This window comes from Ceratina calcarata, unplaced genomic scaffold (genome assembly GCF_001652005.2).
Source record: "Ceratina calcarata isolate Rehan_Ccalc_2016 unplaced genomic scaffold, ASM165200v1 scaffold72.2, whole genome shotgun sequence".
Lineage (NCBI taxonomy): Eukaryota > Metazoa > Arthropoda > Insecta > Hymenoptera > Apidae > Ceratina > Ceratina calcarata.
The window spans coordinates 1,810,527-1,824,349 of NW_017178472.1; the positions used below are offsets into that span (position 1 = coordinate 1,810,527).

Sequence of the window (13,823 nt, forward strand, 5' to 3'; positions counted from 1 at the left end):
CAGAATATATATAGCCATAATAATCTGCAATTATTGTAATAAATGATACTCCTCTACGATGCAATCGGAGAGTAAAAACGCAACTTCTTGGACGAGAAGGGGATGCGCAAAAGTACCGTAGTGTTACGTAATGCTTAAACGCGTTATTCTCCTTTTTCCTTTTCACGCTCAATTATACAAGTAGCTTTCCTCAATAACAATCCGTCGTGAATAAATCATGCTCTCTTCCTCTCCTTGGTTTAATCGTTTTCGTAAACAACAAATCGCAAACTACAATATATTTAATCGTTCCTGGTATGTGTGCACGTTGAGCGCGGGAAGGGAATCACGAGAAAGAAAGAAAGGCGGTTGATAATCGCGAAAGAAGAAGTCGGTCTCTTGAAATTTCCAGCCGCTCGCTAGCCACGATTTTCTTATGCACTCGATCGATTAAAAATTGAACTTATCTTGAAATATCGGGTCCCGTGGAAACAATGGGATCGTTTGCGATAAAGTAGCGATTGAACGAAGATTATGTATAGATGTCACGATTTGGCAGTAAATCGACCGATATTTTCCAAACAATCTGAATGCCCTGTATAGTTCTCAATCACTTTTCCCAGAGTACTACTCTTCCGATGTGGTCCACGTCTTCTTTCTTTTTCTTAATGATGAGTAAGGCTGCGTTACGGCAAACGATTCGGGCCCGATGTTTCATCAAATATAGATATATGACACCTAGTAAAATTTCTTCTTACGTGACAAAATATGAACGGAGAAACGTGTCGCTTCTTAAAAATTCATCTTCGCGGTGCTCGTTCGATCTTTCTTTTACTGTGCGTCCAATTCGTTCGGCAAACTATGAAAGATCTCGCCCCTTCGGTTTCTTATGCTCTCTCGAATACAAAATAAAAAGCGAACAGAAATTTGATCGGTTTCGATTCGACGTTCTTAATGCACAACAAGAAACTGAAAAATGTTCACGCGTCATTCGTTGTATTATAAAGCATATTCATCACCGTCGCCGTATCTCTTTAGTAATTGATGGTGCCACGCGATTCTCTTATTCTGACGAAACAGCCTCTGTCCTTCGGTCCTCTCGACTTACTTCGTTTCAAATACCATCGTTGATCAAACATCTTCAATCCATTCGCATCATTTTCTTTTCATTTTAAATAATAGGTATACTATATAATGTATATATAGATATATTTATATGTATACATATATACTTTGTATATAATCGTCGCATTTTAGTATAGTACGACCTATCTATGTATAAGTAGGCATTAAGACTGAGGCGAGAATAAAGGCGAAACCCCGAACAGTTGTTCGCGTGTTACATTCCTTTCAAAATAAAACAAAGCCAAAAGAAAGTGATTTTTCTCGATTTTACATCAATTCTAAATATTGAAACAAAAGAGACATCGTTTGCTTTTTATATACAAATTTCCATCGCGAGCCGAAAGTCATGAGCGAAATCGAAAGTAATTCAAGATTTTCGATTACCGAAATATGCTCATAATAATTCGATTTTTAGTAAGATCTTTAAGTTTACGAGTTTCCATTTGTTTGATTCACTTTGTCGAATTGTAAAAAAGATGTTCTTATGGGTATTTCGTATTTCTTTGTGTTTCTCGCTTTCTCCTCCTTGTACCTCAACATCAGCGAATAGAAAAACGCGTGTTTAGAACGTGACCAGCACGTTCACGGATCTGCCATTTCTTTTTTAAGGCCCGTTCATCGATGGTTTACGTAAACTCGCATTCAACAATACTAGAATCCAAGATCTGTCTACGCGTTACAGAGGAAAGGCTTGGAACGGCGAGGGTAGAACTTCGTTCGATTAAAAACGATCATCCTTACTCATCCGCTTTCAAGCCTTTCCCCTTTATACACATTTCCCTATACACAGACGCGCGTAACTAGATACATAGGAAAACCGATTTTTACTTCTGAAGCTCGGCAGAAAAGTCGTTACGAACGGTCAACGAATTCCACGATTCAAGTCTGTTCATTTAATCGATAAAAATAAATAACGAAGAGTTTATCGTTCGTTTCTCTACGGTACTCAATGCGTTTGCACTACGTTCGGAAACAGGAACACAGTCTTTGAATCCACGGTGACAAAATATGACGGCGCGGCGATTTCCTTGATTGATCTCGCAGTCGGCGAAGAAAAATTTGCCCAATTTTCTACGATCGTCCGCGTGCACATCTCGTGATTCTTTTAAGTCGACATCGAGTGTGTTTAGTCGCGTTTAGTAGATAATAGCTCTACGATGACGGTGTGTAACGTTCTGGAAATCACAGGACAAATCAGCTTCTAAATTCGGATGGGCAGTGTAAGCTCTGCGAGGTGCTTCTCCAACGTTTTAAAGCGGCTACGAGCTCGGTTCATCAACGTTTCCGCTTTGCGTTCTCAATTTTAGATAGATACTGCTTACACCAAACTGTTCTACCTTTACCCCCTTTTGATTTCTCTTTATTTCACACATTCAACCTCTGATAAACTGGCGAACATCGGACCGATTCTAATGTGCTGTTTGACTGTTCGCCACGTTGAAGTGGGATTTCCGGATAGGCGTCACACCGCTGCGATTTCTACTCCGTCCATCATTAATACAAGTGTCTAACGCTTCGAGCGTCCAACTCTGACGAGTGCAGTATAAATCACAAAATGCAGTGACGCGTATAGAAATTTTACGTATTTAATAACTGTTTTTCATTCTCATAAAAATGGGTGTTCATCGATTAACAAGAAACAAAAGCAACAATGTGAAATTCGCCAAAAAACTTTTAGTCCACTCCTACTTAACAGCAACGAGTAAATATACATATTATCACAATAGTCACACTGATGCAATTTAACTCTGAACGCGAATCAAAGCAAACAGATCGGTGTAAACAGAGGTAACGTTTTCCCGTTTCTAAACTCATCGTCAGTCGGGGTTTAAGGAAAGGAAGAGTTTAGGGTAGAAGGGAGAAGACGGAGGTCCGTGAATCTCGTAGAGAGAAAAAAAATAAAATAAAACTCGAAACGCAGCCAATCCTTGTCTAATCTCATACTTCGAGAATAGCTCGATCGACGATGAATTTTTAATCAGCTTATCTTTCATGCCATCGAGATTTAATCGCGATTGTCACTGATGTTATGCGAAAAGAAGGAAAAGAGAATATATAGGCCGCACTGTTGAAAATTTCGATCAAACATCGGGAAAATAGAGGAAAGTATATAAATGGAGCTAATGAAAGACTTTAGTATCGATTCTCGATGCAATCAAGATCATTTTGATTATTTAGTATTTTCTTTTTAAATCTCATTTAACGACTAAAGAATCGTCATCGATCAGCCATCGTTCAGTCGTTTCATCGAGTCTTTCTTGTCAGTCCGCATTTCACCATCTTTAATTTCTTTTTATCGTACGATATTTTTTTGTTCATTTTTTCGCCGTTAGCGCTTTTTCTTTATTATTTAGAGTATCGTTTATCATTATTAATCATTATCATTATACTGCTTCACTACGGTTGGTTGACTCTTGGACGTGGATCTGGATGGAGTGTGGTGTACCGGTATATCAAATGCGCGTGAGAGAGAGATAAAGCTCCGTCGCTTGATTCTTTTTAGATTTTCCTCATCCTTATTACGTTTCCTTCCATCGTCCTCGAAGTGAGAACAAGGGCCCTCTTCTCCGGTGTGAGCAAGAAAACTGCTTCGGTTTAAATATCATTTTTTGTTTCACCTCCTCGTTCCCTAGTGTTTATCTTCTTCGCCAGAGAGGGAATCCTTCCGTTATTCTTTCTCCTTTGTTGCTCCTGTCAAACTTATTCCTGCTCCTGTGTAACTTACAGGTCAGCTCATTATCGCCACGATGACCCTCGTTATCGAGCGTCGAGCCTGACCGACTTTTTTCTCTTCTTCATTTCAATTCGCTCGAAAGAGGAACGTACGAATGAGTTTATCATGTATAACAAATTAGACGGAATATACCGCATGGAACGGGAAGGTAGGCGTCCTGGCCCTTTCACCGTTTCGACTAGAAAGTCTCTTCTCGTTACTCATCATAGCTCCGTATGTTCGATGCATCTTCGACTAGCACCAAAATTGTATGTTTCGAATCCAAGCGACGCGTGAAAGCGTCGTGATTCTCGCGCGAAACTCGAAGGAATATCTTTTCGATTATCCGGCACGCGCGAATTTCTTGCTCGTCTCTTTTTTCTCAACTTGTTCCTGGGTCATCCTCCATGGAAAAGTTGTGACTCACGTGTGAAAAAAACACTACGCCTCACTACAGTAATTCGTTTCGCTTCCAGGTGTAAATTCTGTTTGCCGGGATGTTCAACCGTTCTCAGAGAAATTTATTTTTATATACTTTTTCAGAGTGTTGGGGATAAAATCAAAAGCTTACGAAGCACGAGAGATGCTGAAGAACATCTCGTATATAAGGGTAATTTTATAACACTGTTAAAGAAGACTGCAACGGCATAACTGATGATTTGTGTAAGTTTCTGTTAGAACGGTCGAGATTTTACGCGGAAATGGAATAGATGTCTGTTTCCAACCCGACAAACGTACAGAGGAAGTTACACGGTATTTGAAAAGAAAACGAACTTTCCCGCTGTACCATCGACCATCAAACGGATCTATCGTGCACGATTCAATTTTCAATGTTTGGCTCGAATCAACAAGAAATTAATGATCGTTATGTAAAGATCCGCAGAGTCGATACCGTGCGCGCGATCAACAAGTTTGTTTCGCGAGGTGCGACATCCATTAATTGCTGTATACATTCATATCAGTGTATACGTACATAATTGTCTTCCGTATATAGACTTATATAAAACGCACGAAGCGGTTGAAAGGCTATTTGCATCCTTTTTTACCTTCATTATTTATAGCGATAAGCCGTACCTTGTCTCTTCACGATTCGATTCGCTTATTTTACTCGAATTATCAATATTTTTATCAATGGAAAAAGAATTCGGGCTTAACTACGGCGGATCCCCCGAGATCACTTGAAATATCCTAAAAACTTACTGACTCGCGTGAGTTCGTCTAGGTGCGTGTCTTTTCTACGTGTCTTTTTGTCTGTGTACTTCTGATGTATGTGTCTATGCCAGTGTAGTCGAGCATTCGAGCAGATGTTTCACGCCTTCTCAATCATTCCTTCGTTACGACTTCACGATCATTTCTTACGGATAGATCGATGTTCTTTATGAAACAAGAATCCTCGTTTATGTACGTGTACCGTGTATAGACTTTTGCGTATGTTTGTATTCATTACAGAATGTATCCTCCGAATGATTCCCCGAGTTTCAACGAGACTGACGCGTTGCCCGCCCGCACCGTCTTCGTTCTCCTCGTTCTCGCCTTACGAAATACGTGCTTTCAGCTTCCGTATAATAAAAAGCTCCTCTGCTCTCGTTAAAGCTGATTCGTTGATATCGACGCGTAGCATCACTTCGATTCTCAATCCGTCTGATAATAGTCTGAAGAATGTAGGAAAGCACCCAAATCTTGTACCCTGCTTGTCATTTTTCCTCATTGCAACGAATGCACTCGAACGAACGCAAGAAAACACCCGAACCCCTTCAAACGGACGTTTGCCACGCAATAACGTAAGACGATAACGTAAGGAATCTGCTAAATCTTTCTCGCTCCCCGCGAATGAAACAGCGAGGAACGAGAAGACGAACCACGAAAGGAGTTTTCACAGGAACCTCGTCGAATTGTTTCTTTTCATCTCCGTTCTCTCCTCTACCCTCTTTCCTCATTTGCTTGGTTCTCCGTTTTCAAGGACGTCGCTACTTTATTTTATCCCGTCTCTCTAGTTCTCCGAGCCGTTGCCCTTTCCCCAGAACTTGTCGAAGCGATTTCGCGCTTTCTCTAACACCTCGCTCGCCGCGGAACGTTGCGCCGAGCCAGGAACCACCGTCGGTGCTTCAAGCACGTGGTAACCAGCCCCGCTACTGACTCCGCCTACACCACCGCCTGTAGTGCCACCCTGGGGTGAGTCAGCTTCCAAAATACGATAGCCCGGCTGCGGAGCCGTCGACGACGACGACGACGACGATGCGGGTAACGGCGCCGCAGCTGTTGTCGTTGGCTGGCTATCTTCCTTTTTCCTATCGTACTCGAAACCTGGATCCTCCAAGCAGCGCAGATTCGTTCCTGCCACGGGTTTTATCGAAGGTTCCGAAGGTTTCTGCGGGTCCTTCGTTTCCTCCTTCGTGCCTCCCGATTCCTGTAATTCATAGATTTTCATTCGAATATTTATACATATATTATTGTATCAGGGATAAGAATGTTTGTATAAAATATTAATTATAGTACGTTTTAAATTCTCACCTTATCACCCTGCGTTGGGGTACTGGCAGTCTGGACGTTCGTTGGCAAAGGACTATCCCTTTCCGAATCCATATCTTTGTGTCCGTTCAAGCCGCTAAAACTACCTAAAGAGACGCTCTCGCTCTCCGGCGATTTGTAACCGGAGTGTTGCGAGTGTTGCGATTTGTGTTGGGCCGCTAGTTCGGGCGGTGCGGATTGCGGGGCCGATGGTACGGACGAGGGTGCCCAGCTCTTCGCCTCACTATGCGGACGCGTCAGGGGCTCTTGAAAATACAAGCGAATTAAGTTAAAAAGTAATATGTGAACCAATCGTTCATAGGAAAACGTTTTATATCTGCCATGTCAGAAGTGCTACTGTGATATTTTTACAAAAATCACTTAAACACGGTATTAAGTTGGTAAATAGTATAAATAATGACAATATTAGCGGAATGAATGTAATTGCATTATTCTTTTGTATACCTTCTCTGACGTTTTGAGTGACAGTGAACGTTTTCCCGGTGTCCAGAGGCACTGTCCAGTTGACCGGCTCCGGTGAGCGCATGATCATTTGCTCGGGCGACTTTACCCTGGTTGGTTCCGGCGGACTCTTCACCACCGGCTCGTCGTCGATCCACGGACTTACGGCTGTTGCGGAAACCGGTGGCTGAGTCTGCGACGGCGGCGTCGACGCGACGCTGGAATCTCCTCCAGTCACGTCCCCGTTTACCTGCGGCTCTGCCGTCACTGGAACGTTTCACCGAACCTTTTAGCGACGAAATATATGTCGCTCCCCATTTCTTGCCCGAGGTCGGGCCGGGCGGGATGCGCAATTTGCACTCGATGCTTCGAGTTCTCGCGGACTCTTTGTCCTAACGATCTCATTGCACTTTGATCACAATTACGTACGCAGCGTTAATCCCTTACTTTCCAGTTACAGACGAATTTCTATTTCGAATTATTCTTTAATGTTAAGGATATAAAATTCACGTGTTTCAATTTGATTTCCATAGAAGACTGCATGTTATGAATTGACAAAACGCATTGATTCTCATCGATTTTTAGGATCTTCAGATATGTGAAAGAGGAAACAAAATTTTGAACAACGTTCTTAACGAGTATTTCGGAAACTAGGACCGACCGGCAATTTTTTTCAAGGGAAAAGTTGTTCAAAACGTTCATCTCTATAACACACATATGTAAAGATTTTCAAAATCGGTGAGAATTCACCTAAGATTGTTTACTTGAAAAAATAGAATTTATAACGATCGATCTTTAATTTATTCCTGTGACAAAATTTAGCGTATTTCTCATGTTGGTATCAAAGGTGAAAGTAAAAAAAAAGCATTGATCGAGTCATCGAGCGCACCGGTTGGAAACCGGTCGGTTTGCGGTTACGCGCGAGAGATCTACACAGAGAGAGCATCCCAGTAAAAAGTACACTAGCGTACTCAGACAGAATGCAGGAAGAGGCACACATTTATGTATACAGAATACACATAGATAGACAGACAGACAGATATAAAGAGAGATGTATACGTAAGTGTGGACAGAATACAGTACTATATAGATCTTGTGTGTCGGTACATAGAAATACGTAATGTGTGCGGCAGCGTTTGCACGGCCACGCAACAGGTTGACGAAAGGGCTCTGGCTCAAACATACACAGGCTCTATTGTTTCTCTCTCTACCGCGAAAACGTTTACCCGATTGCACGTCGCGCGTCGACCGGCTCGTGGAGGCACGAGGTGTTTAATCGCCTCCCTACTTTCTCCCTTAATCGACGAAAAGCTCCGTAATCCTGCGTGCGAGCGATCAAAGACAACAGCCAGAAGAGAAATCACGCGTCGTTTGATGAGTACATACAATCGTAAGCGCAATTCAAGTATGAACGGAACGACGTTTTGTGCGTTCTCTGGATGGATGATTGTTTTAACAATCGTCAGACACATTCACGTTCGATAAGCACATTACAAATGTGTTTCTTCGTGCGAACAGGATGCACAGTCGTTTTAGAATAAAGTATGGCATGACCCAATTAAACTGAAATTTTTAGATTCTCGGTAAGTCTGAATATAAAATTTGAACTTCGGGTAGCGGACCCAATTCTATGGATACAATACGATATTAACACATTTCAATTCGATGCTTGAGTCATGTATGTGTAAACAGTATTATAAATTAAGAAGAATACCCGAACGTGAAATTTTAAATTCGGGATTCTAAAAATTTCAATTCATTACGATGAATTGGTCGTAACGTACTACAGTTCGGTTTTACATAATTGCTGGAAACATGTTTGTTTCTTTGGACAAATAGCCGTTTCAGAATTGGAATCTCACTTACGTTCGACTTGTCAACTTCCTCGCGTAGGTTTCACTCGCACCTCTTTATTTTTCCCGAGTGTGTGGATGTATTATGCGAAGAAGCGATATTAATGCCAAGCCTGGCTACGCGTGAACGCACGAGTTCAGCGAGACTCGCGATGAAAATGGCTCGATCCGACGCGACGCAGCCGAATGGACGTTACGGAAAGAAGAACAGTAGAGTACCTACATAGATATTTCTAAAAGACGGAGTCGCATGAATCGGGTGAAAACGCGACCGAGCCTATTTGAACGTGTGTAATCTGAAACATGAAAGCGTGACGAGAATGGTGCTGCATACAGAGAGAACCGGGCGTTCTATTTCGCGCGAAAGAGAAAATATGAACACAGACGATGTTGCAGTCTTGTCGGGGGCCATCTTGTTCTAAAAGAACGCGGCGGGGCTTGGTAAGATATGTATGAAAAATAATAGAGAAGAAAAGAAACGAAGAGAATGGAAAACTTCCGATAAATGGAAAAAATAGAACAAAAAAATGTTAGGTACATGGATTTGAATTGCTTCGAAGTGAATACAAGACAGAGAGACGGGAAAAGAGAATAAAATAGATGGAAGAAGAGAAGATAGAAGATATGTCGAGGAGAAGTTATCGAATGTTCATCAAGTTCCTTGATCAAACAATCATTGGTGTAACTTTATCTTAATTTGCTAACAAATTAGTTTTACACATATTATATTCACAATCATATTATAACAGTGTAACCGAGGAACTGATTTAAATTCGTCAACGTTCCCCATATTTGGATAGTAACAACAACAAGAACAACACCATTACCAACAGCAAAGACGACAACCAACGGAAACACGGAAAGCGTTGTCTTGTTCGTACAAAGTTGTGCATCGAGCAAAGAACGGAGAAGAAAAACGCAGGCCGTTTATCATGCTACTTACTAGATTGTATGGCGTTAGCGGCTTGGTTTGACGCGTATCGACTATCGGAGGATGATTTGGATGGATCGGCCGCAGCCGCAGCTGTCTGGTCGCGGCCCGTTTTTGCCTGTGCCTCGTTCGGGCCTTGTTGGGACACTTGGGACCGGCTTATATCTTTAACACGGTCCGGCCTGGCCGCAGCGGCAGCGCTCGACGCAATTGGTGGGTGGTGATGGACACTCGTATGAACCGAATGCTTTACCGGGGCTTTTACGTTTGTACTTGTTGTCGTGTTTGTGGTTGTGGTGGTTGTGGCGGTAGTAATTGTGGTGGTAGTGGTCGAGGGTTTGGCGTGATGAAGAGGTCGATGGGGGGGAGCGGTGGTTGCGAGGAAGGCTAGAACATACGGTACACAAAGTACAATGATGAATAAAGCCCATCGTACCTTTCGAGGGAGCTTGCGCGCGATCACAACGCGAGCCGCATGCTTAAAAGTGTGACAACGCGTGCTGGAAGAATATGAACTGTCGAAGTTCTGTCTTTTTCCGTACACGGTTCACTTAAAATATTATTAACATTCACTTAGATGGGACGAGAAAACAAGCACGAAGTACGTAAAGAACAACGAAAATGTCCTTGATACATGGAAATCTTGGGTACACCTTTATCGAGGGTAGCTTCTTGACCAACAATGGAATAAATTTCATTGTATCATTGCGTTTGATACATCTTAATCGATCTTCGATCAAACGTAAATATCACACGTTTTAAGCAAAGGTGCGTTGCTTCTTATTGGAAGGGTTATTGAAGGCTGAATGGTCTCTTGGTGCTATTGAGCCCGCTCAGAATTACGTCTGCGTTAGAGAATATCGACGTTTCCTTCCGATTGCGTTTACAGTAGCCGTGTTTGCACGCAATCAATGTGCCGCGTCAGAATAAACAGAGTAGGGTCAATTCGTCCACGAAATTGCGGTACGCGATGATGCATTATGCATTCTTATATACGTGTATGTGTATGTACGTACCACGTACCCGAATGTTGTCCCGAAGACCGTCTAAAATTGAACCAGTGAAGTAAATTGATTGTGTGCAATCCCGAACACAGTACGCGCAGCATATTCGAGCACAGACGAAATCTTGAACAGTTCCGAAGGAATAAAAAAATAGATAAAAAGAGTAGACAAGTTTCGATCCATACGCAAATCGAAAATTAAATTTTTGCCCCAAAAGTGAACCACACATGATATAGGAAGAACAATCCCGATCGATGTCAACGATAATTGTACGAAATTTCTAGCCCTAACGATTTCTCTCTGAAGAAAAGGATTTGGACGCGCGGTTCAACCCTTTAACAGTTTACCGAGAGAAGGGGATTAGATAATACGCACGCTATAGAGGAGAAACAAAAAGAAAATGAATAAAGCAATTAGCAGCGATCGTTTCCATCAGCAACGAATCTATCCTAGACACTTATGACCATCTAAACTGTTTAAGGGTTAAAGAAGTGTATGTATAAAGGCGGATAGAAACGGAGTTCGTAGGGCCGATGGCGTGATCCATGGTGATCGGTGCAGGGTGAAAGATAAAGGTATTATTAATAGAGATATAATCTGAAAATACGTGAAAAAGTTGGGCTAGCGGGTAGAGCGGGTACGTGGTACAGAGAACGTACATTTCCGATGGACCTGCGGGGACCTCCTGTAGAACGGAGTAGGCCCTGGGCCCGAGGGTGGTGGCGGTAATGGCGGCACGCTGGTCGAACCCGTCGAGGAAACTGTCGACGGTTCCCGTATGCTCCAACGCACGCGGCCAGGGCCCGTGACTGAAACACCCGCTACCACTCCTGATCAATCCGATCCCCGATTGCTCGGTCACGGACGATCGCGCTCGTCGCATCGGGTACGATCGCGATCGATCGCGTGCGAGCAACTTTTCTTTATCTTTTAGCCTGACATAATGACTGTATAGAATTTACAGACGTAGAGGTGGATTTGGTGCAGGGAACACTTGTCAAGAAACTGTTTACCTCGATGCATTCAGTTGAATATAATGATCGAATTATTCGTTGTCGTTAAAACTAGTAAGAAATTATTGATACTCGCATATCGCTGAATTTAATCTTACGCGGAGAACCATGGGAAATATGGAAATTGATATGGAGGTTGACGATAAACAATTATCAATAATTCTTGATTAGTTTCGTAATTATGGAATACTCGAGCAGAGAAAGAGAAAATGGATATGAAACAGAGTGAAAGAGGATTTGCAGAGGATTAAATGAATATCTATACGTGGGGTCGCTTATTACAGTACATTTAGAATTTAATGCACCCAGCGTATTTCAACCAGAAGGATAATATCGAATTTCAGATTAACACCATCATGATTTTGAAATGATGAGGTGATTTGAGGAACTGATGCGGCTACGGTTGATATTACGAATGCTTGTTGCTCACCACATCGGCGTTAGATAGATGGATGGACGGATGAGACGAAATGACGATGACTATTTTTGGCTGACTATACGACCGCGTCGATGACGGAGGACGATGACGGTGAAGATTCGAACTGATGCGACTTGGTGATGGTTACGAGTAGTGAACGATAGGTAGACGTCGCGAAGTAGGATGAAAATTCATGGTGCTGGGTAGAGAGATACAATGAAAAGAATGTTATTGAACAATGCTAAAAGATATTAGCCTGACGATGATGATCGAGCACGTTGTAAAATAATACTGGGTTCTCTTCGTTAATAGTTGACGCAGAAAACAAAAGAAACGTTTAAAGGAAAGAAACGCCATTACTTTAGGAATTTTCGATTCATTCGACAACAAACGTTCTACTGATAAACAGGGAGGCGCGAATTTTCAGTTCGCTTCACGTAGGCTGTTCAGGGAAAAGTAAGGGATAAACAACAAGTCGCAAAATATTTTCTGCACGGACAATCGATTCAAAACTATGATAGCTACTGATTACTATAGATATGGGCTCAGAGGCAAAGACAGCGAGATAAGTAACGATTAAAACAGGATTATCATGCATCTGCCTAAACATTAACCACCACTTGACTGTTAACGTGTTTGACACACACCGCTCAGAGAATCTATCCGATTGAAAATTCATATTCCTTTATCGTTAAGTTTATTTAGTAAAAGAATCATGCTAAAAAAAATAAATGGAGTATTTTTAAAATTCCCATTACGTAGGAAACAATTTAACTTCGACGCGAACAAATAATTGAGAGTTAACAGGAATGAAAAGAAGCACAGTTCTCGATGCTCTTAGAAGCGGTGAATGTCTGGTACAACACGATTCGAAAACAGGGTATGTAATAATACGGTCAGGTATGACGGACGATATGGCTTTCAGGACCCACAAGAGCAAACAGCAGATCAAACTCGCATATAGTCAATAATAAAAGATTTCTATCCAATCAAAGTTCAATATGACGTAATGCACGACGATGCAAAAGAAAAAAGAACGGAACTCGTGACAGTACATTGTTACGAGCGCCAATCAATTCGGGGTACGATCTCTTGGATATAAATAATAATCGATCGATCTTTTCTATCGATACGAAATTAGATGACGAGAGGATGTATCGTCGGTATGTTCCTCTTTCGTGCTAAGTACTTACTCGGTCGTGGATGCCGTTCAGGCAGTTCTTTATCTTTTTCCTTCTCCTTGTCCTTCGATTCCTTCTCCTTCTCCTAAATAAATAGAAATCGATAATGTTCAATCAAATAGAGGAATCGGCGTTTTTTACATCTTTGAATCGGTGAAGATCTGTAAAAAAAGTTACCGCAAAATTATCCTTGACCTTTTTCAAGATCAAAAATTTTGAATATTATTTATAATTCGCTGATGTTTTGGCAGTAAATGTTGGAAGGTATCAGGTCTTCGAATTTTCAATTCTTCCACAGTCCTTTTATCCCCATGACGCGTAAAACACAATGCAATAAAAAAATTTTTGACCTTAAAATTTAAGGCCAAGGACAATTTTGTGGTAACTTTTTTTACAAATCTTCACCGATCCGAACATTTAGAATGCAGCCTGTGACTGCCAAAGCCAAGCATTTCTTTACACCCTGTACAACTGGTCCCGGACTTCCTTCAAAAATAATTTACGATTGAAAATATGGTTGAATAAATAATTATGTGCATACACACATATTTGTAAGTATACGAGATAAAAAAGATTTCGGTCCTGTGTTTATCTCCTTATATATCATAAGTAATTAACGTATATATAATTTTTGTA

The 13,823-nt window shown here is 41.6% G+C and overlaps 1 protein-coding gene across 17 annotated transcripts in view; it reads right to left on the minus strand.

Annotated features, from left to right (window-relative positions):
• Positions 1–221: 221 nt before the first annotated feature.
• Positions 222–13,823, minus strand: part of LOC108630345 (flocculation protein FLO11) — a 61,862-nt gene continuing 48,260 nt past the window's right edge. For 13 of the 17 annotated variants that reach the window (XM_026818020.1, XM_026818018.1, XM_026818019.1 and 10 more), the window contains 6 exons: positions 13,200–13,272; positions 11,235–11,396; positions 9,584–9,958; positions 6,791–7,054; positions 6,329–6,591; positions 222–6,224 (listed from right to left, as the gene is read on the minus strand). In XM_026818020.1, the coding sequence (XP_026673821.1) occupies positions 5,808–6,224; positions 6,329–6,591; positions 6,791–7,054; positions 9,584–9,958; positions 11,235–11,396; positions 13,200–13,272 (1,554 nt within the window). In that variant the 3' untranslated portion in view covers positions 222–5,807. The remainder of the gene's footprint in view (positions 6,225–6,328; positions 6,592–6,790; positions 7,055–9,583; positions 9,959–11,234; positions 11,397–13,199; positions 13,273–13,823) is intronic. The other 4 variants (XM_018033594.2, XM_018033606.2, XM_026818030.1 and 1 more) reach the window with 4 other exon arrangements.